The 23,657-nt window shown below is 42.4% G+C and overlaps 1 protein-coding gene across 5 annotated transcripts in view; it reads left to right on the forward strand.

Annotated features, from left to right (window-relative positions):
- The first annotated feature begins 229 nt into the window (after positions 1-229).
- The window catches only part of atrnl1a (attractin-like 1a), a 267,677-nt gene continuing 244,249 nt past the window's right edge, over positions 230-23,657 (forward strand). For 3 of the 5 annotated variants that reach the window (XM_074647318.1, XM_074647319.1, XM_074647320.1), the window contains exons 1-2: positions 231-741; positions 1,332-1,677. In XM_074647318.1, the coding sequence (XP_074503419.1) occupies positions 1,433-1,677 (245 nt within the window). In that variant the 5' untranslated portion in view covers positions 231-741; positions 1,332-1,432. Of the gene's footprint in view, positions 742-1,331; positions 1,678-23,657 lie in introns of all 5 variants that reach the window. The other 2 variants (XM_074647316.1, XM_074647317.1) reach the window with 1 other exon arrangement.

A 23,657-nucleotide genomic window follows, 5' to 3' on the forward strand; every position in this document is an offset into this window, starting at 1 on the left:
AATCCTTGTCTCTGCACGGTGTCCTCCTGCTGCAGATGAATCCTTGTCTCTGCACGGTGTCCTCCTGCTGCAGATGAATCTTTGTCTCTGCACGGTGTCCTCCTGCTGCAGATGAATCTTTGTCTCTGCACGGTGTCCTCCTGCTGCAGATGAATCCTTGTCTCTGCACGGTGTCCTCCTGCTGCAGATGAATCCTTGTCTCTGCACGGTGTCCTCCTGCTGCAGATGAATCCTTGTCTCTGCACGGTGTCCTCCTGCTGCACGCCTTCAGCTGTCTAAACGGGACTGGCCCTTTAACCGCGTGTCCGTGTCCGTACTGCTCATGCTCATGCTCATGCTCGGGGCTTTGTGCAGGAGTTCCCCTCTTCACCATCACATCACATCACCAACCAGCTGTGGAGCGGAGAGGAGAGGAGCGCTAGCAGACCGACTAGCTCCAGGAAGAGCTGCGGCTGTCTGTCGCATCAGCCCGGCCAGAGGACACGTCTTTGTCTGGGAGATCATCCAGATCCAGCATCACCGGAGCTATCACCGGGATTACACACCGGTTTTACCGGTCTGGAGCATCATCCGGTCTCCGTGTTGACATCGGAACCTGGACCACAGTGGAAGTTATCTGGAGGACTCGTGGAGACGCGTTAAAACAGCTTTCTATGTTTGCGTCACCGGATGGATCCGACTGGGATTTACAGTGTTTTTAAAGGTTCCCATCAAAGTTTTCATGTTCCCCTGGCGTCACAGGTACACTGTAAAAAACAATTATTTTTTTCAAGAAATTTTACATTTTTTGTCTGTATTTCAAAATGACAGAAAAAAAATGTAAACATTACATGTTTCATTTGTGATTTATATGTAAATGTTCTTAGATTTACACTATTTTTTTGTAATCACAATTGTAATTATCTGTATTTAAGCTTTTCTTAAAGAAAAGATAATCATTCTGTTGTTTTAGAGGTTTATGACTATTTTAACAATTCATTTATGTTAGAATAAAAAGGATTTCATGGAATTCTAAAAATATTTCTTGTAAAAATACAGATTTATTTTTGAAAAACTTCTGAGTTAATGTAAATTTGGGCTTTTGCAACATAAAATTACATGTTTCATTTGTGATTTATATGTAAATGGTGTTAGATTTACAGTGTATGACTATTCTAACAATAAATGTATGTTAAAAGTAAATTATTTCTTGTAATATTACAGTAATAAATACTAATTATATAAAGATAATTACTGTTTCTTTTTTTTTTTACAGTTTATTTATGTTAATTAACGGACAGTATTTTTCCATTTTTTAACAGACATTTTACACTTTTTTTTTTTTTTTACAGTGTAGGATACTTCACTCCACATGATGACAACACATCACCTTTCCTTGTGAGGTGACAGCACCTTCTCTGCCTCTCCGAACAGATACTGCTGCTCGTCCATCATGGATGATGATGTTGTTGGAGTTAAAGAGACGCCTCTGTGCACCTGGACGTCCAGACGCAGCGTGTTGGTAACGTACCTGGGAGTAGTTGTGATGCTCCACCACCTCGTGCTGCACACCGACGCCTCGGCGGTGGCCAAGCCCTGCGAGAAGGACTGCTTCTCTGGGAAGTGCATGAACGGGAGCTGCGTGTGTGAGCACGGATGGGCCGGGGATCAGTGCCAGCACTGCCAGGGACGGTTCAAGTAAGTCCTCTGACACGTGCAGTTTAGCACTTTAAGTCTGTTTCTATCACTGTTGTGTTGTTGTTGCATACATCTCTATCCATTCTACCCTAATATCAATTATCCCTCTGCTACTTTATATTAATATTTTTATTTCTGGGTCAGTCCTTCATGCTGGTAGCCATCAGGCTCGACAACCAAGGCTGACCCCCATATGAGAACTATTAGGACTTTAAGAACTTTAAACATGCACTATCTATCTGCCTTTAAACATGCACTGTACCTTTAAACATACACTATCTACCTTTAAACATACACTATCTATCTGCCTTTAAACATGCACTGTACCTTTAAACATGCACTATCTACCTTTTAAACATGCACTATCTGCCTTTCAACATGCAATATCTGCAACCATCTTGGACTCTAACCACTGGCACACTTTACACTTACTTTACACTATACATCCTATATACCACATTATAGACTGCACATTATGCACATACTACATTCATTTATTGCACATACTACATTCATTTATTGACGGACTGTACACACTATGTTCACCCATTCACTCTGTATCTTTTATTTATCTCTATTATTGTTTTTATAATGTTTTTATACCTTTACCTCTCCTGTGTTTCACTCTTATTGCTGATGTTGCTGCTTTGACACCTGAATTTCCCTCCGGGGATTAATAAAGGTTCATCTTATCTTATCTTATCTTATCTTATCTTATAACCTGTTTGACAGTGTTCAGTGATATAAGTGTGGATGATGTAGTTGTTGTAGTTAAAGTGAAGTCATTCCGATGCTACCTGGCTCTGTTACCAGGTTGTATGAGAGGTAATTAATGCCACAGTGAAACAAAGATCAAGCCCTTATGGTACGTGTCGCGGCATTGGACGCTTGATGGACTGCCACTAGGCACCTGATTGGACGAACGCTTTCCCTCCATGGGCTGCTGCTCCCAGCTTTCAAACCGGAACCAACATGGCGGCTCATTTGGAAACTTTCTTGTCGTATTTCACGAAAATAATTCACAGAAATGTGTTTCTGAAAACATTTTATGTGAGAAATAATCCTTGCAGTTGATAAATCTTTATTTTAGATCGTCAACGGTTAGTTTAAAAGTTTCTCGGGAGTTTACAGAGGCGGCAACCTCAACTGCATGCAAATGAGGAGCGGGCGACGTGACGCCCCGCCTCTCGAATCGCGCCGCCACTCTACCAGAATGCATTGCTGCATGGCTGCTTACATAGATGGGGCGTCATGTAGTCCTCTCCTCATTTGCATAAAGTTGAGCTCTAGGCTACTTTATGCAGATCAGGGGCGTCCGGCGCGACTCTAGTAACTCCCTAGAAACTTGTAAACTAACCGTTGTCGATCTAAAATAAAGACAGATTCATCAACTGCATAGATTATTTCTCTCTTAAAATGTTTCAGAAACACATTTCGGTGAATCATTTTCATAATATAAGAGAAGAAAGTTTCCAAACGAGCCGCCATGTTGGTTCCGGTTTGAAAGCTGGGAGCAGCAGCCCACGGAGAGAAAGCGTTCGTCCGATCAGGTGACTAGTGGCAGAACATCAAGCGTCCAATCCTGGGGTCCCTCGCGATAAAAAATCCCACTGTGGACACGTATGGCTGATTTTATATTTAGAAACCTGACTTTTTTTTTGGTGTGCGTGCATCAAAAGCAAAAATCTGCTCCACATATGCAACATGATGCATAAATACATCATAGATAAGTAGCAGGTTGAACTGGTGAGTGCAGAACACTTCTTCTAAATATGACAACATGTAATTTTAATGCCTGCTGCTCTCAGTGAACGGAGCGCAGCGACTGTAACTGTCATTTCAGAGGACTACACTCAGGCTTAAAAAGCCTGCTGCTGTCTAGCAGTGGCTCTTTAAATATAAATCAGGATTTAGAAGTTGCATGACTGATATGTTTCCTCTGATATCTCCTGAGATGTGCTGTGTTTGACCGTATAAAGCTGAAATATGAGGACGGTTCTGAGCTGCCGTGTTTTGCTGGTTTGTGAACCAGGTAGACGAACATTCAAAGGACAGTTAGTGATGCAGCTGCTGAAATTTACGTGATGATTTTGCACACCGCAGCGGTGGGTAACCACAGACTACGTCTCCTCTCTAAGTTTGTTGCTGTGTTTATTAGGCCCTGTTTACACCTGGTGACCACATGTGATCAGATCTCACTTCCCCACTCTACAACTAAACGTAACATACATCATTTCTGTTTGGAAAGACCAAATGTGTTGTTGTTTTTAACCAGTTTGTGTTTTGAATCACTTCATAAAATGAAGCTGTTAGCTCGATATAGACTGAGACAAATTCACCGTGCCGCTCAGGCTACCGGCATGTTTTAAGGTGGAACGTTTTCTTGCATGTTACTCGATGAGTTGACATTGTGAATGAATCAACACATCTTAAATGTCTATATGACTACTTTGACCATTCCTTTTGTTTTATTGGCTCTCTTGCTTGACATACGGTTTAAGCCAAGCTCACACCACCTTCAAAGTCATCAGATCTCTGTACTGTTCTCACAACACAACTTGCTGTCATGTAATCAGGAGTCTTGACGTCGTTGTGGTTGTAAAACTACATGACTGACCAGAGACAGGAGGTCACACACTATCACTGAATCCCCGATGAGGTCTCTAAACTACGCTTTGTCATGAAAACACACAAGAAATACACGGTATATGACGTGATACCATACGCAAGACACATTGCTGATGTTGTTGTTGGCACGTTTGTTCACAAAATAGCCTGTTTCCACCAGTTTCAACACTCTTTTTACCATTTATTCCTCTAGGTGCAACAACAACTTTGCTCTGTGTTGCACATGCAACACATCCAGTAAGATCCTGTTGTTGCAGGCGACCCCTCCTCCCACAGGTTTACTATCAACCTGTGTCTCGCGCTCTCATTGGCTGTAGCTCGTGGCCGGAGTCCCCGATAGGCCAAGATATTTAGCATGCTAGATAACTGGGATGTGTCTCTGAGACATTGGCGAGCCTCTCGGCGAGCGTCTTTGAGCAGTTCACACATGACGCTCGAACGCCGATGTGCGATCAGCGAGTTAACGCCGATCTGCCTCTGATCTGGGGCTTTTGTCGGGGAGCGAAAAATCAGGGCTGAAGTCGTCTTAGCGTTCTCTTGAGTGCGTTCACACCTGTTCTTAGAGCTGTCCAGTTGTGATCAGATCACCCCGGACGGATGTCAATCTCAGGTGTGAACATCTGGGCCTTAGACAGCTGTGTAAACAACAAACATTTTAATGGAAGCATTTGTCGTTTTCATTGAATCCCAAATAGAGACAGTATATTCAGACTCTTTGAGCTTCACTCGTTCTGTCAGAATGAACAACCAGCAGAGATGTGCTGAAAATAAAGTCAGGCAGCTCCTTTTATCACTGTTTTCCTCCAGTATCTGTCAGAAAGAGCTGCCTCACCTGTCAGATTGATCTCCCTCAGGTATCTTACTGGCCCGAATATGAGATGTTTCTTCTAGGAGCATTTAAAGACGATGGGCGTCGTCGTATTATATTCAAAGATAAAACTTTGGACAACAGCAAAATCTTTTTTCTGTAGCTTTTAATGGTTAGTGAATTTCTTCAAGTGCATTTATAGTGTGTCTTTTACAGTACCATTATGAAAAAAAAAAATTAATTAGGTTAAATACTTGATATCTTCCAATGTTTGTACTTTTTAAACAGAAAACACACATTGTCATATTTACTGGAAATAACAGTATAACCGACAGGAAGTAGGAAACGTTCAGGTGATTTCCTCCAGCCAGCTGCCTCCTTATTTAAGAGGAGGAGATATCGTACAGATAACTCCTCATTTTAACTTCATGAATCAGCCGTTCCTCGTCCGTTGCGGCGCTTTCAACGTGAGCGACAGGAATGAAACAGAAAGAGGGTGTCTGACAAAAGGTCAGCTTGAAACAGCTGCACCACTCGCGGCCAGTTAGGATGCAGTATCATGGACATAATGTCTGTGGTAAAAATCACACAAAATACCAGTTATACAGGGTTATTTTGCCTACAATTTATTTTTGAAATTGTCAAGTTTCTCAGAAATAAAACGTCAGGCAGCATTTAATTTTTTTACAACTTGAACTTGTTATTCTTGAAGTCACTGAGAATTTAGAAATACTAAAAACTTCTTAGTAAAAAAGTGTTTATTTGTGCAAAGGTAGCATAAATCATGTTATCTTTTGCCTTTGTGTGTTCACATTGTTATCAGTTGATATATAACTTTTTCAAATATTCTTTATATTACATTCTTTGAATCGAGAATCGATTTTGATACCGTAAGATTCACACCCCTACTCTCTGTAGTTCATTTTGACAGATAGAAGACAACACAGATGATCAGCCCTTCTTCTTTCGCCGTGGCATTAATCGCTCCTCATACCCTCCAGAGAGGATGACAATACCTTTTCACCATCACCTCCAGCCTCATCTGCACAGTGAGGACGGAGAGATGGCAGACTTCAGTCTCTCTCTGGAGGATGCTATCGATCTCTCAGTCAGTGTGATTGTTGTGAGAGCTGGTGGACAGAACAGGCTGCGACGGAGACAAGCTTTTCTTCTGGTGGCTGTCCACTCATACTGAGGAGCTCACACACACACACACACACACACACACACACACACACACACACACACACACACACACACACACGCACACACACACACACACTGTGGCATTTAGTACAGTTCTCTAGTCTCAAATCATTATTTGGACACGTTTTATTGTTTGTAGGAAAATTGTCTGGAGATGGATCAGCTCATTTTCTAAGGAGGAGACATCACAGTTCACACTACTGTTTACTGTGGACAGTGACTGAAGAGAGACGTTAGAGAACATGGAGAGAAAAAGTGGGAAAAGTTGTCTTTATTTTTACAACATTTATTTTTACTGAGTTCATGTAACAAGTGGCAGCCTCACTGATTTTATTTATTCGTTTTAATTTAATCTGATGGGTCTTAGCTGTGGTTCAGGTTAAAGGTTACAAGTTTAATGGTAAAAGATGCATGCAGCAGCCACATGGAGGTCAGATGAAAAGCAGCAGGCGACAGGTTGGTTTAACCTAGATGACATCACCAAGGTGAACAAAACCTTTCATAGTGTATGCAACAACATTAAGGGCTCTTGCCACTGTTGTTCATAGCAGGACTGTACTAGTCCAGGCCGGTCTCTAGAACACTTTTTTTGAAGTCTTGTACTTGTCTTGGTCTCGTGCCTTGTTTGACTTGAACACTTGTCTTGTCTAGTGACTTGTCGTCTCTAGCTCTCCCGTCAGCTCCGTTCTCTTTATCCATCCATGGTCAGCTCCATCGGGGCCGTTTGAATGCATTTAACATAAATGTCAGTATATGGGTGCTCTACAGTCGTAGCGTCGGCCCATTTGACCACGGAGACGAGAGCGATGGCCGGCTCGACCGCACAGTACCACAATACGATAAAGTTTTTCTGTCTGTGACAGAGTTAGCATGCAGCATTAGCCGTGATGTCTAGCTCTGCTTTTCCTGCAATGTGTTTCCATCCTTTACTGGATGTGTAGTGTTTACCACGCTGGATTTATCATGTGTGGGTGCAGGACGTATCCACGCTGACCCTCCGATGTTTTCTACCTTCCTGTTTCAGCTCGCTGCGTTTTTGGTTTTTTTGATGGATACTGAGCGGAACGTAAATCTTAGTCGACTAATCAACTAAGAGGGGAGAGCCCTACTTATCGGTTGTAAACATAGGAATCTTCCCCTTCTGTACCATCCATCCCATAATTCCTGAACGTGTCTCTTTCCCATATGATTTACATTAAGATGGCTACATTCACATAGAAAGAGCTTATCTAAGCTTTGACCTTGTCTGCAGTTCAAGGTGTCCTGTCCACAGTTTTACACTCTAGTTCTTTATAATGGTGGAGTCCAGATAACCATGGTTGTCTGCTGGAAACCAGTGACAGTAAGGCTGACTCTCATGCACCGTTAATGCATCCATGGTTTGGATACAGATGGTGTGTTAAATATATGGAAATTGGTCATGTATTGTCCTGAAAACAAATGCATTCTGGTTGTTCTGACCCTGTTCAGTCGGTCGTATTCTGTCCTTTCTGTTCATTTCATGAAAACATGCCTTTGTGTTAAGCTCGGTTTATTATAAACCATCCAGTAATCCATCTGAAAAACATCTTGTTTGGGGGATTGTGAGCGAGATGAATCTCCCCGTCGTCAACAACCAGTATGGTAGAAAGAACCACTGCTGTCCATGTTTTATCTTAAGGCGAAACAGTACTGCTGGCTACATCAGCTGTATATATATATATATATATTGTATCTATAGTGAGGACGGACTGGAGAGCAGCGGAGCAGAGAAAAAGGACCTGAGCTTCAATATCACTGCTGAGCCCTGAAAATACTCAATACTAGAGCCTCAGTGGATTACTGTTCCACACACGGCACACACTGTTGTGTCTCATATCCACACAGACAGATCCAATAAAGAAGAAATAGGGAGTCGGGTCTGTTTGTCTATTGATTTAAGGTATTGGTGCTCTGTGTAGTTTTATTGGTCTGCAGTCACCCTTTGTTTTCTGATGGCGTTCTCTCTCTCTTTGTTTTTCCTCTGCTGTTCTTTCTCTCTTTGTCCAGACTAGATAACGTCTTGCTTGTTCTCACATACTACACAAGTTACACTATAACACTGAAAAACACACACAGGATTCAGTCTGAACCACATATGGAGAATTAAGTGATGACTTAAGAAGACAGCATCTCTAAACACTCTGGATTCATTATTTGGTAAATTAAAAACAAAAACATACACTCCCTTTCTCTCTCTTTCCTTTCTTTATTATGCATTTACTGACATCCTTTGCTAAGGTGGTGTTATGACACGTTGTTTTTAGTGATGTCGCGATACCAGAAATTTAGTAGTCAATACCAACACCAGGGAAATTCAACGATTCTTGATACCAATTCGATACCACAGTCAAAAACAAAAGTAAAACAATAAATCCCATGTACTTCAGCATCCACTCCTTTATTACCGTCTGCATGCTGGTTTTTGTTAGGAAGTTATGTAAGGGATAATGTACAGCCGATAATTGTTGTAAAACAAACCCTGCCAAGGCAACGCGGCATTACACAGACCCCAACACCAACCGTAAAACCAAAACGATGTGCTTAAAGAGGCTAAAAAAGCTAAGTAGAGCTGCTGATAATTCTCTGTAGTTTCATACCACCATACACAAGGACATTTAATCCATTGTTAATATAAAAAAATATTGATTATTGTTAGGAAAGCTTTTTAAAGGAAACTAGCACTGACTATTGGTTGGAGGTTGGAAGTCAAAGGACCTTGCCGTTTACAATGTGCCATAACAACGTCACAGCTTCTCCCCCTTTGACACTGCATGTGAACTTCGGTGAACGTCTGCCATTTTAAGGACACAAAATACTGTTGTTTTTTTATTGTAGAGCAGTGTCGTTGTAGAGTCTTAAGTGTAATGTTTCAGCATTTTAGGAGTGTTTTGTGCAGCCTGTTTTGCAGGAAAATTGATGAATGGCACGATAATGCGCAGAGCATTTATTGTGCAATAAGAACGCCTTTCTTGCTTTTGACGTGTCATTTGGATGCCATGTAGTCTGTACCTGAACTGACCGCATAAATATGCTCCGCACAGAGCTAGTGATGTAGAATAAAAAGTGACGTTGGTGACGTGTTTTTTAGTGACGTTGGTGACGTGTTTTCAATGACGTTGGTGACGTGTTTTTTCGTGACGTTGGTGACGTGTTTTTTAATGACGCTGGTGACGTGTTTTTTAGTGACGTTGGTGACGTGTTTTCAATGACGTTGGTGACGTGTTTTTTCGTGACGTTGGTGACGTGTTTTTTAATGACGTTGGTGACGTGTTTTTTAGTGACGTTGGTGACGTGTTTTCAAAGACGGTGACGTGTTTTTACATTGTTTCCGTACTTATTTTAAGTCCAACCATGATGTTTTTTCGGAACCTAACTAAGTGGTTTTGTTGCCTAAACTTAACTGCGGGCTTAGTTTTGTTGTGTGGCGTAAAAATGACACATAAAAATGACACAAAAATGTACACATGACATGCGAAAAACCTAAAATGCGTCCTCATGACACGCAGAATGTCCGTGGGGTAATTATACGCCTTTTGTTGAGACCGGGTTGTGGCGTCACACACATTCATGAGCCTTTTTCAGTCAGGTGTTTGCCATCAACTGCAGCAGTGAAGCGACAATTCCAGGTAGAAGCTTTTCATCAGACTAAGTGGGTTACCTGTTTATCCTCGGTTAACCTCATGGTGGAGAGGAGGCTGAGAAACACTCATGGACCGACCTGACGGTGCGTCTGGCAGTTTGAACATCATCTACTGCAGCACATCAAAGTGGATGTATTTGCCTAAGGTTTCCTGGTATGAAGCGCTGCATTAATCTCACTTTGTCTCTCGCATGCTAAGTGCAGAAACACCGCAGGCTGCGCTGAAATGAACTCACTCCGATCAAACATTTTCAGTCTTTATCTCCCAACAGAGATGCAGCAGGATGTTGGTGGTGCTAATTGATGGAAGATAGAGAAAATAAAATGAAACCTCTCTTGTTGCTGAGTTGCTGTAGTGAAGCCATCGCTCAGCGTGCAGACGGAAGCCACTGTGGAGGTTTTTTCCTCTCAGACAGCTGGAGCCCAGTGAGCTGTATTTATCACACTGGAGCCTGATAAATGGACTGAGGAGACTCAGAGACAACACTCTACAGCACAGAAATGGAAGAGGACGAGAACGGACATCGAGCTGTTTGCCATAAAGTGTGTTGCTCTGCTGCTAAGCCGGCAGTGGAGGTGAATCGACGTCTGTTAAATTCATACTTTATTTATTACTTACTTAAAACGGACAGATGCACACACAAATAGACACCAACACTGTTGTTTTTAGTGATGTCACAATACCAGAAATTTAGTAGTCGATACCAGTACGAGTGAAATTCCACAATTCTCGATACAATCTGATACCACGGTAAAAAACAACAGTAAAACAATATTTCATGGAATTCAACATCCACGCCTTTATTACCGTTTGCTAGTTTTTGTTAGGAAGTTAAACAGGTCATAATTCCCTCTCTAATATCTATTTTATATTGCTGTGAAAACATCTGCAAACTACTGGATTTATTCAAGTTTCTCTCCAAAAACTACATTTGAACACATCATGATAACGTTCACCCAATACTCATTTTTACTGAATAGAGCATGAATGCATCATAATGACAAGAGCTAGTTAACGTCCCAAACACATTTTCTATCGTCCCTGGGACGACTGGACAACGCTGGTCTCGAGCCCTGACGGTAACTATGGTATCTACTGACATCCTTAGTTGTTTTACACGTCACACCAGCAAAGAGTATAGAAGCAAAGAGACGAAACTCTGGTGTCTTTTTGACAACAGCAGCTGCCGCCATTTTGGACTGAAAACGCTTATTATATTTCCATCCATCCATCCGTACACCCTGGACAGGTCGCCAGATTATCACAGGGCTGACACATAGACACACAGACAGACAACCATTCCTTATTATATTTATGATATTATATTGTTCAAAACCGGCCATTTCGGTAGAATGTGACAGTAGAATAGAAATAATTTACTTTTTTACTTTAGTACGTCACTTTAAAGGTGGACGTTTTACTGGTGTCCGGTAGTCGCTTTCAGTCCAAAATGGCGGAAGCATAGCTCTGCTGGTGGTCGCTGATGTTGCAATGGAACCAACAATTGACTTTCACTTCTTAGCAATATACGTTCTTTGACGCCGGTACGAGTGAGTTCGCGACTTGCCGCAAGTTATACGGAAGTTAGCCCACAGCGGTCTGCAATGCCCCGACATTGTCATCATTCACGTTTTCATTTCCTCGTCGACACCATTTTATTCTGATCTTTTTTCTTTCATTCTATTCTTATCTTTCTCTGTCAGTGTTTACTGCTTGTTTTTTATTCTTTATTTTATTCTACCGTATGTAAAGTGTCTTTGAGAACTTTGAAAAGCGTTATATAAATCTGATGTATTACTATTAGTGGTCACCATGGTAACATCTCTACGCTCGGCCAGATGTGATTTACCTCTTGAGATCAGTCAGAAGAGTCACCGTCATGTGAATAATACTCTACCTGTTCATTCTTCAAACAGAAACCTATAAATACTGTCTTTATTTCTAAAATGAAATTATAGTTCTGGATTAAACTCCTCCACTACTTTTCTGATTTAATCTGTCCACTAATACTGTGAGCTCAGTTTAGATGTTATGGTGGCACCGAAATCCTATTACATGATGCTGGAGCCCATTATGGTTCCCCTTCAGCTCTGTGAGTGGCAGACGGCAGCATGAAGGTTATGAACAAGCAACTTTCTGGTAAACTCACTCTGGACTGTGACGATGCTGATGAACTTCAGTCTTGACCAGAGTTGAGGTTTGATAGGATGTGTGTACTATTTGTAATGTATTTAGTTGTATTACTGTTGTTGCTATAAGCAGACACAGTTAAAAAACATTGCCATTTAACATTGTATGGTGTTTTGCATAATGGTTTAATAATGATGTTCTTGTCTGCCAATATGGCGGATTATTCCCCAGCGTTGACTTACACTAAAGCTCCAGAAAAGCCGACATTTAAATTTAATTGAATTGATTTGATGGTTACACTTCCCCTCACGAAAAAGTGATGTACTTTTTTATGCTTCCACGCCAATGACAGCTGTGGCCGGAGGCGTTATGTTTTCGGGTGATTATCGTTGTTATTACCTCCGTCAAGGCCGAATGCCTAGCAAGGAGGTTAAGTTTTCACCGGTGTTGGTGTGTTGGTTTGTTGGTTTGTTAGCAGGATTACTCCAAAAGTCCGTGATGGATTTGAATGACATTTTTTGGAGGGGTGGGGCGTGACACAATGAACAATCCATTCGATTTTGGTGGCGGATCCGGATTCCGATCAGCCACAACATTAAGACTTCTGGGTATAACACATGCGCAGTGTAACTGATGACGCATGACCCTGCCTCTTTCCTTCAGAGAGAGGGACAGAGAGAGAGCGGGGGGTGGAGGGAGGGGGGGGCAACTGTAGATTCAGCGTTTTTTTCACATTAAACTCGGTGAAATTACAGTTGAGTTCAGCCAAAGCACACTTGCCGATTGTTGGAAAGAGTAACGACGACGGTTTAGGCGAGTTTAATTTTGTTTCTGTCCAGTTTGAATGAAGTGTTTTACGATGCTCTGCTACGTACAGCTGATCTCATCATAAACAAAAATACACGTGGATGATGGTGCAAGCTGAACGTAGAGGGGGGACGTAGGTCTGCGCTCTCAGAGTGCCATTCTAGTTTCGAACTGTTGTTTTTGTCATGAATACTTTTCACACAGAATGTAAACATTTAGCGACATCATTATTATTATCGTTATGTTTCCGTCCGTCCGGTACATTCTTGTGAACGCGATATCTCCGGGACGCCTGGAGGAAATTTCTTCTAATTTGGTAAAAAAAACGTCCACTTGGACTCAAGGATGAAGTGATTTTGGTGGTCAAAGGTCAAAGGTCACTGTGACCTCAAAAAACATGTTTTTGGCCATAACTCTGGAATTTATATTGCTGAAAAAATGAGGATAAAATGATGAAGTGATGACAATTTGGATGTAAATTGACACTTGATTGATTGGTTGAGGCATACAACTACGAGGTGGTACACAAAGTTGATTTTTCTGAGCTTTCACACCGCGAATAAAAACATCAATCAGTCACGTTGTGCGGAACGGGTTGAGTTGCGTCGATAAATATGAAACAACAACACGGAGGCTCCGTGGTCCGTACCAAGACGGCAAACTTTATTACTCCTTTCAAACCTGGACAAAGGCAGCGCAGACCAGATCCACTCCTTCTGTTCTAATACCTTTCACAATAAAAGTCCAAGACGTACAATATTCGCAGACGAGTATTTCACGTCTTTGTGTTTTATTATTTGTCACGCTCCCCCGGTGTGTAAAGGCCTTTATGAAGATTTAGTCCTCATTATGTTTACTGTAAATGATGTCACAGACACACAGTGATGTAAATATCACTGAAGATGACAAGAAGGAAGACATTCAAGGACGAAACTGCCACATAAGTGTTATAGTCAGAGACAGACTGAGAGGAGACAGAATAGAGACAGAATAGAGTGCTTTTCTGACATCACAGTCCTCATCACAGGCTTCAACCAGTGTGTGTGTGTGTGATCATGTGTGTTTAAGCCTCGGGCGCTGTGCAGCGATGATGACACAGCTTGTGAACTCAAGTTGCCACCGCAGCGTGCTGAGTTGTAGTGTGTGTTTGTGTTCGTTGTGTTTGTTGTGTTTATGTGTGAGTGTGTGTGTGTGTGTGTGTGTGTGTGTGTGTCTGGGAGGGAGGAGCATGGGACGGCCATCTGTCCAGTGTGTGTTAATCCTGCTATGATGAGAGTGAAAGAAGGCCAACACACACCCGGTTGGGATGGTGGGTGTATTACATGACTCATAACCTCCCCTGTGTTTCCTCCCTGAGGCTCTAGAGAGATGGTGAAGGTTCTTATGACATCATCATCGTGGGACAGCGCGTCCCACTGCCACTCTATCTGTAACTGCTTTCAACAAAGTCTTAAAAGTAAAATCCTGTCTGCGTCTGATGGGATTTTATCATAGTTGTTTTTCCTCAAGATGATGAATTACGACCAGAATTACTACCACATCCCTAAACGTGAGAATTTACTGCTTTTCATAGAAACAGAATAGAAAGTAGAAAGGACGTCCCCATTCAAATCAACGTAGCAGGACACCGGTGCATTGCGACTTCCATAACTTCCGTATTTAAATCGACTTACGGCGAGTTGCGGACTCACTGAGGTGAGGTTCTGCAGTAAAGACCAAACATGCAGGGGAGTAGTACGAAGCATGGAGAGGTGTCTTTAGTGTCTCTGTTGAGGATTGCTACATGATGAGCATCAACAAGAGAGAAAATTACGTATTAATGTGGACTGTAGGCCAAAACAGAGTTTTCAAACAAGTGAGTGTGACACACTTTGAGGTATGGATGTTAATAATTAACCGTTAACCGACATTAAGTATTTTAACTGATTAACGCTATCGGTTTAAACGGTTTAAAGAAATGTTAATAATTAATTAAAAAGCTGAGGAAAACTCGTCACTTGAAGGGGAAAAGCTGGTCCACATTAAGAGCCCACCTTAAGAGGCGGAGCGGAAGTTACAGATACAGGAAGTTGGCTCTCGTCTATGGTCTGCTTGAGCGGAGGAGTTGTAGCCTCGTAGCATTTATTCACCGACAAATAAACTGTACACACACTGTCTGCTACACCTACGTTCACAGCTAGAACGCCACCAACAACACACGGTCTGTCGGAAACTCGCTGAAGTTTGGCAGCGCTGACAGAGCGTATGTGTGTGACTACGGCAAGCACGAAGCTACCAGCAGAGCTACAGATGCACAAACACACACACTGTCGGACAATCACTGTCATTAATCCAGGCGGACACACAGCGGACAACCTGCTAAACTAAACTAAATGTGCGGTGGAGACTTTTACTGGGAAAGTGGCTGCATGTCCGCGACACTACACGCAGCATCGTGGCTGCTAAGTAAACGCTCCCGGACGGTGAACTGGAGACTGTCTGTTGTGCTCATACACTGCAGCTGCATGGGAGGCAAACATCTTGTCGGTTAACGGTTAATACAAATGTTCAAAATTAGCATTCCTGATTTCTATGGTTTTAAATCATTGTGAATCCATCCTGATCTCATGGGAAGGCGTATAGAGAGGTGAAGTGGAGTCTTCTAGTGGACAACCACGGGAACTTATTTCGGAAAAAATATGAACGGCAGTCAACGGAGAGAGATAAATATTGATTTGATCCCGTTTGAATTGGACCATGAATCACACATATGATGCTTGTCAATATAAAACAGGATTTTGCAAGTCAGTTTGTCGTAGTATCATTTAGTTTAGTGTGAAACCGCTCGGTGAACTACATCTCTCGTCATCACCAACACTAGCTAGCTAGCTAACGTATACGTTCCACGCACAGATGAACCGTTATCTGACCTGAAGTGTTATATCAGAGACTTCTGGTCTTTTTATCAGCCGGGAAGAGAAAGAAGGATCAGACCGGTTACTGGTGTGAGTTCATCCCAGTAGGAAACAACCAGGCATCGTAGCTTCAGAGAGAGAGAGACGTCACTACCACACTTTTGGGTGTGTCGTCTTTCTAATGACGTATTTCTATATATTTTCACAGTCTGATACTTCAACAGTTTTACAACAAAACTCCGACTTTCTAGACTTGATAAATTATCTTTTAAATTTTCAAACATTATATTCATGGTGCAATTCAAACGGGATCAAAAACGTATTTCTCTCTCTCCGTTGACTACCTGCTGAAGGTGTTGCGTCTGTGTGTGTGTGGTCAGGTGTGGGTTGCTGACTGTGTGTAGATGATCCTCTGGAGTTAGTATCCTAGCGGGGACGCATCTCTTAAGATTCAGACCTTCCTCTCTGTTTCTTTCCCTCCTCCTCTTCTCATCTCTTCATCTGTATGTACTTCATGTCCTTCTACAGACACAAACACAAACATGCTTTTCCAGAGAAAGACGTCTTCCCCTCTCACTTCCAAACTGTGTTTTTCTCACCAATGATTTCATCAGTGAAGCATGTGCTGGCTCTGCCTCCCTCTGTATTTCTTTGTCTTTCTGTGTGTGTGTGTGTCTTTCTGTGTGTGTGTCTACACGTGGTGGGTGGGTGTGTTTACAGCGAGCACATGCAGCGTCTGGATTATTTGTGTTCATGTCTGGTTGTTTGCCCTCGTTCTCTTGTAACTCTCCTGCTGCATTCACATTGGATTCAGACAGACGGTAGAGTCAGAGCCAGGTCTAGCATTACTGGAGCTCTAAGTGAAATCTGTTCAGGAGATTGGTTTTGTCCCTCGTCCTCCACATTGTCCACACTGTCCAGTTCCACCCTGGTCACAGAGCTGGCCTTCCTCAAGTATACAACTTAAGGCTTACACTCTCACTCACGCTCTTACTTAAGGGTGATGCACAGAATTCCTTTAAAGGTTTCCTTAGTTAAGGAAACACGATAAGGCATTTACTAAATTGAAACGGATTTTTACAGCGGTAAAATTCTACAGTTTCCATGGTGATTGTTTGTTTATACTACAGACGTAGCACATCTAAGTATAGCAGAAAAGGGGAAAGTTGACCGAGCTGTTATTGGAGCACGAGCGAAAAGGGGCGGGACTGAGGAAGGGTCAATTATAGATAAGAATGGAGGAGCAGTAAAGTTTCTGGGGTTTTGGACATGGATGTATTAATAGAACTGGATACAGCGTTGGAGGCGGGGCTCCGTTCATTCCTATGAAAGTTGCTCAGTGGCGCATGAAGACAAAATGGCTCGACTTCTGCCTGGAACAGTACCCAGATCTTGGGCACATGGAACATGCGCAGTAGCATCTGCTCGGTCACATGGTCACGCCGTCGTCACGGCTTGCGCTCCAGCCTCGGTCTGGGTCTCATTCACATGAACGGAGGAAGGGAAATAACTCTGGATTCAGCTATTAGTTCATTATACAACTTTTAAAACCTAATGATTTAAATAAGGACTATTAGAGTGTTCGTACTGGGGAGTTTATTTACCTAAAAAAAATTATCCACTGAGTTACAGACGTTTTTTTTCCAATGTAAGTCTATGGGAAAAAGTATTTTTGGGCCCAATGGCATCACATGACGGACACTGAAGTTGCAGTACCACCGTTTGGCCACTACGAAAGTCGGGATCAACAACCGGCGCTCTTCCTGAGGGCTTGGTTATGGAACTCCTCCCTCCTAATAATCCTAAACTTGGCAGAAAATAGGATAGAAATGCCAAGTTATAAAGTTAATACTGTGACTGTTGATCCAGTCTGTAGCATCGTAGTCATCTGCTTTGTGAGATGAGTAATGCTTTCAGTCATGCTCTTCATGATACTCTCTACCTACTACATGTGTGTGCGTGTGGTTTTAAAGATGCACCAGAAACGTTCTTACTGGGATAACTCAGCTTTAGAGCCGGCAGCATGTTGGAGTGTGTTCAGGGCTTAGCAAGCCTGCGTTGGGTGTGGTGGTGTGGTGATGTGGGGATTGTGTGTGTGTGTGTGTGTGTGTGTGTGTGTGTGTGTATATGTGTGTGCTTCCAGAGTACAGGAAACCATCCCATAATATGACTGAGAGGCTGACAACACGGGATAGTGATTTCAGTCGGCATGGCAACGCTTTGCAGCCCCGTAACGGCACAATAGTGTTTTAATGCAGACCACATGTGATGGGGCTCGCCATAGGGGCGGACACACACACACACACACACACACACACACACACACACACACACACACAGAGACACACACACACACACACACACACACCTCTCAGTGTGTAATGGGCCTGTGGCCTGGCTGGGCTGAGGACACACTCTGTAATAATACAGCAGTCTGTTGTCACGCTGTAATACAGCCTCTATTTCTGCTCACACAGAGAGAGGAGGTACATGTAGCGTGTCAGGACGGAGAGGGAAGAATAACGCCCATGTTGACTTCAGCTCAAACCAGCTGAGGATTCATCTGTTTCTAGTAAACTAAACTCATCACAACTTTCTGGAAGTGTTTGGCTCCTATCAGAGGGATAAACTTTGACTGATTTATAATGTTCAGCTGGGGCACTAATTCTTCTTTCATTTGTCACGTCTGTATTAAAGTATATATTCAGCCCTGTCACACAGCAGTTTGTGAAATAGTCACTAAATTTGATGTATTGATTAGTGTACAGAGACACGAATTTCTAATTTTTCCGTGATGGTCAGCGCAAAATCAATTGGTATGTACATGTAATTGTGAACCAGGAAGTATGAAGAGCAACAAACGCCACGTAGGGGGGAGGTCGGGATGGATGGATGGATGGATGGATGGATGGATGGATGGATGGATGGATGGATGGATGGATGGATAGGTGGGTCAAAAAACACAAAAGGACTTTCAACCAGGAGACCGCTGTTCATGTCCCGTGTGAAACCAGAATCAACGTTGATTTATTTGTCACGTAACTTCCGTACTTAAGTAACGACACTTACGCTCACCGGCCACTTTATTAGGTACACCTTGCTAGTACCGGGTGGTCTTCATCTGCTTCAAGGTTCGACGTGTTGTGCGTTCAGAGATGGTATTCTCCATACCTTGGTGGTAACGAGTGGTTATTTGAGTTACTGTTGCCTTTCTATCATCTCCAACCACTCTGCCCATTCTCCTCTGACCTCTGACATCAACAAGGCATTTCCGTCCACACAACCCCCGCTCACTGGATATGTTCTCTTGTTCGGACCATTCTCTGTAAACCCTAGAGATGGTTGTGCGTGAAAATCCCAGTAGATCATTAGTTTTTGAAATACTCAGACCAGCCCGTCTGGCACCAACAACCATGGCACGTTTAAAGTCACTTAAATCCCCTTTCGTCCCCATTCTGATGCTCGGTTTGAACTTCAGCAAGTCGTCTTCACCACGTCTAGATGCTTAAATGCATTGAGTTGCTGCAATGTGATTGACTGATTAGCTATTTGTGTTAACAAGCAATGGAACAGGTGTGCCTAATAAAGTGGCCGGTGAGTGTATTTCCTCTTCTTTTACCTCCTCCTTTCTTTCTTTTATTTTCTCCTCTTCTCTTCCTTTATTTCTCTCTCTCAGTTGACTCTGCTCTATTTAAATGGGCCATGTTCCTATTAGTTGTGCTTTGACCTTATTTAAGCTTCAGGATCCATATGAAGTGTGAGAGAGAGAGACATGTTGGGGGGGGGGGGGGTGCTGGCGATGAATGATGCGGCGGCGTGGAAGCCGTTGGACCGTGACTATACTGTAGGTGATAGAGACCCAGTAGCATCAATCACAGACACCCTCTGTGCTCCCGTTGTTCCCAGTAGAAAGGCTTCTCTTGATTTTTAATAAAGGATATCTGCAGAGAAGGTCAAGGTCATCCAATTGTTGGCCATTCATCTCTTTCTTTTTTGCTCTCCCTCGACACACTCACACAGATCTCTCAATCTTCACTATACCGGCCCGGCTCGGAGGATCCCGTACCTCGCGAGTGTGTGTTGGCGCGAACGATGCCGCCGTCCTCTCGGCGTCGTCCTGTTATCCATCACTGGCTTTATGTACTCCTGCTGCTATCTTCGCTGTATTTCACCCGCTGCGGCGGGACGTTTGCACGGCGCTCGAGAGGTGTCACCGATAATATCACTTACCGTGTTATCAGACGACTGTTTGAACTTCATACAAACCTAAACGGTGTGGAAATTGGAGGCTGAATGTGTACTGCCAGCGGCGAGATAAAACCAGCGCTGTGCATGTGAAATACTGCATGGTGGATTCTTGTAAAAGGACAGAGTCGCTATATAAAGCTCTGAGGTTAGTGTCTGTTTCCTCTGGGGATATTGGTAACACTTAGGTTGGTAATTAGGTGATAATTAGCAAGTAGCCTATTTGAAATTTCTTTGTAATTACTGTCAAATTATCCCAATATTTACCTCAAAATTGACCAAAAAATCACTTTATTATAAACATTATTTAATGATTTTATTCCGCTGTTTCCCCAATAGCTGGTAATTTATTTAATACATTTCCAGGAAAAGAATATAAAGTTAATTGATCTGCTTTATTTCCATGTCTGCTGATAAATAATTTAATAATTAGCAAATCATTTATTTGAAATTTCTTTTAGAAACTCCCTGAATCATGACATCAGCTACCAGGTTACATTAGTGTAGATAATAAGTTACACAATGGTGAGATTTGTGTCTGATCAGAAGTGTCTTCTATTAGTTTTGGATTTCAACCTCCGATGAAGAGCAGCCGCTTCTCAAGCCTAAGGGCCCTATTTTAACTTAATAATGTTTATAATAAAGTCATTTGGGATATTTTGAGGTACATATTGGGGTAATTGGTGGAAAAAAACGTTGTGGTTGGTCTTCAAATAAGTATGTAAACTAAGTAAAACACATACGGAAACAACTACGGAAAACACGTCACAAACGTAAACAAAAAACACGCGACAATGGTCACATGACAAACGTCACTAACGTAACTTACAAAACAAATCACCGGTCAACAACGGCCTCCTGGTTAAAAGTCCAATGTTTGTTGGACCTGCCTTCGTCACTAACTCTTACCGTAGCATTTATACGAGGATCCGTTTATATTACAGTCAGTACAGGATACATGTTGTACAAATGACAAGTGGAAATCAAGAAAAGGTGTACTTATGTAATGTTAAAATGATATCAGATTGCACCTGATGAAGGTCTGCATTGCAGCTTTGTTGGCAACGTTTCAGTCTGGTCTTAGACAGAAGGCAACAAATGACGTTTGATTGAACAGTGAGGATGAATGAGAGGTTTTAATATGTTAGAAGGAGGTTATATCCAGTTTTTGCATCAGATTTATCTGCTATAGAAACAGGATGTGCTGCTTTGCACTCAGCTGATGTTACCTCAGAGAAACTTTAGTTTAAATCCCTCTGCGGCGGGGCGTTAACTCTCTTCCACTTTACAGCTCCACAAGCAAACTCTAAAACATGTGCAGAATTAAAATTAGCGTCTGTTTATCAATTCACAGTTTAACAGGAGAGGCCTGTGTCTCTGCTGAACAGAGAGAAACCTTTTCATCGACCACGTTGTACATGTTTGTTTTTGATTTATTGAACAGATTTACAGTAACAACAGTCAGACCGGAGACGAGCGGCAGCGGTCACATGATGCGATCACAGTTTGTACGTTGTGCTGATGATTGGTGACAACACCACCTTTAGTTAAAGATAAAGAATGAAAAGAGAGATTTAAACGTCGGAGGGTTTCAGGCCTCAGAGAGGGGGTCCAGTGTGTTGTGCATAGTTTTAAATTATACGCTTCATTCGAATGAGTCACCGCCTCGAGCTGCGTTTTCTAAATATGGTCATCTAAGACTATATAGGCAGGGAGCGCTGTTATTCCTGGAGGACTTTCAAACCTGTCAGTTTTTATGATTCTTATTGTGCGTGTTGTTTTTACAGGAGGGAGGACATTGTTGCTGAGTGAGGTCACTTCTGGACAACTCGCCCTCCTTTAACTAATTTAAGATAAAGTGTGAAGGGTTAAAGATGAAATGGTGAGGGGGAGAAAACAGCTGGTGGAAGTTAAACACAAACATGTGTATATCTGTTGTGATGTCACTCTCAGCTGACTCCACACCGTCACTTTGATGGCATGTTTCTCTCTTGCATGAGTGTGTGTTCAGACAGTGTGACCGTCTCCCTCTCTGAGTCCGTTACACAACCAGAGTAGAGCCGACTGTCCAGTCCCCCAAAAGAAATGAAGTTAAACTGACGGGTCAGCGTGTGTCTCTCTCCAGATGTTCAGTAACCACTGGACTGCACACCAGCGTGGTGTTGACATCACTGCTGCTACTCCTTAAAAGCTAATACCAGCAGTCTGACTGGATTTTCTTTCTGTTGCCATTAAAGTGCATTAAATCTTAAATCTGCTGATGCATTAGCTGCGTAGCTGCAGTGTGACTCTGGTAGAGTAGAAGTCCAGCCCCCTTTCTGAGCTAACCTCTCTGGCAAAGGCTCCTGGGAGCTGTAGTTGTCCGAGATCCAAGCTTGCCAAGGCAGGCTGTTCTCATACACCATTCGTAGCCATACCTACGAAAAGTAATGCACTATAATTCACGTCTCATGAAATCAATGCGTATTTAATCCATGTTATCGTGAACTAGGAAGTATAAAGAGCGACACACACCGCGGGGTGGATGGGTGGAAAAAACAGCAGACGTTCATGTCCTGTGTGAAACCAGAAGTCAATGTTGATTTATTTGTCAAGGAACTTCCAGACCTTAAAGGGTAACTTTAGTATTTTTCAACAGGGATCCTATTTCCCCATGTTTTTGTGTCTAAGTGACTAATGGGGACAGCACTTTTTGAAATTGGTCCAGTATGGAGGGAGAACGCTGCAGCCGCTAAAAAAGCTGTAATGTAATTATTTGGGGCAACCTGGTACCGTCAGTTCACGTCCACTAAAAGTGCTTGTTTTTACCACTGACAGGTTCTGATAGTTATCATACGTGTCTGACAACATCATGGAAAGAACCCTACAGAGTAATAAAACCTTTTTCTACCTTTCTCTTGATCCGGTCTGTTTGTTATTGTGTCCAAGTCTCGCTCAGAGAAGTCTCGTTCTGAAATCTCGCGTTGCATTCACATTGTGGAAATCATCTAAATATTCAGCCATGACACTGTAAATCTTTTAGATAACACTAAAGCTACACTTTCTGTTCTCCAACACAACAAACTCTAACACCGACCTTCCTCTCTCAAAACTCTCACTCACGTTTCTACCGTTGTCTTCCAACAAGTCACATGACACAATAACAAACAGAAAGCGAAAGGTAAGACAAATGTTTTCTTTCTCTGTAGGGTTCTTTCCGTAAAGTTGTCAGAGACTTATAATAACAATCTGAGCCTGTCAGTGGAAAAAACAAGAACTTTCAGTGGACTTAAACTGACTCGTTTAGCGGCTGCTGACTGCAGCGTTCTCCCTCAATACCTCAATAGACTGGCGTACTCACTGATACCTGACACTAAATTTTGGGCAATATCGGACGCATTTCAGATACTGGTATCGGAACAACTCCTCACAAAGTAAGGACCTACATCAATTAACACAACCATCATTAAGAGAATGCTGTTGGGAAATATTTCTGAAAATCTAATTTAAGGATATGCGGGAATCCCGTTATACGATGTTACAGCAAACACAAACACTACATAAAGTAAAACATAATGAAAAGGTAATTCGCTGTATGCACCGCCATGTTGCTGTGACGTC

Source organism: Sebastes fasciatus, chromosome 9 (genome assembly GCF_043250625.1).
Source record: "Sebastes fasciatus isolate fSebFas1 chromosome 9, fSebFas1.pri, whole genome shotgun sequence".
Taxonomy (NCBI): domain Eukaryota; kingdom Metazoa; phylum Chordata; class Actinopteri; order Perciformes; family Sebastidae; genus Sebastes; species Sebastes fasciatus.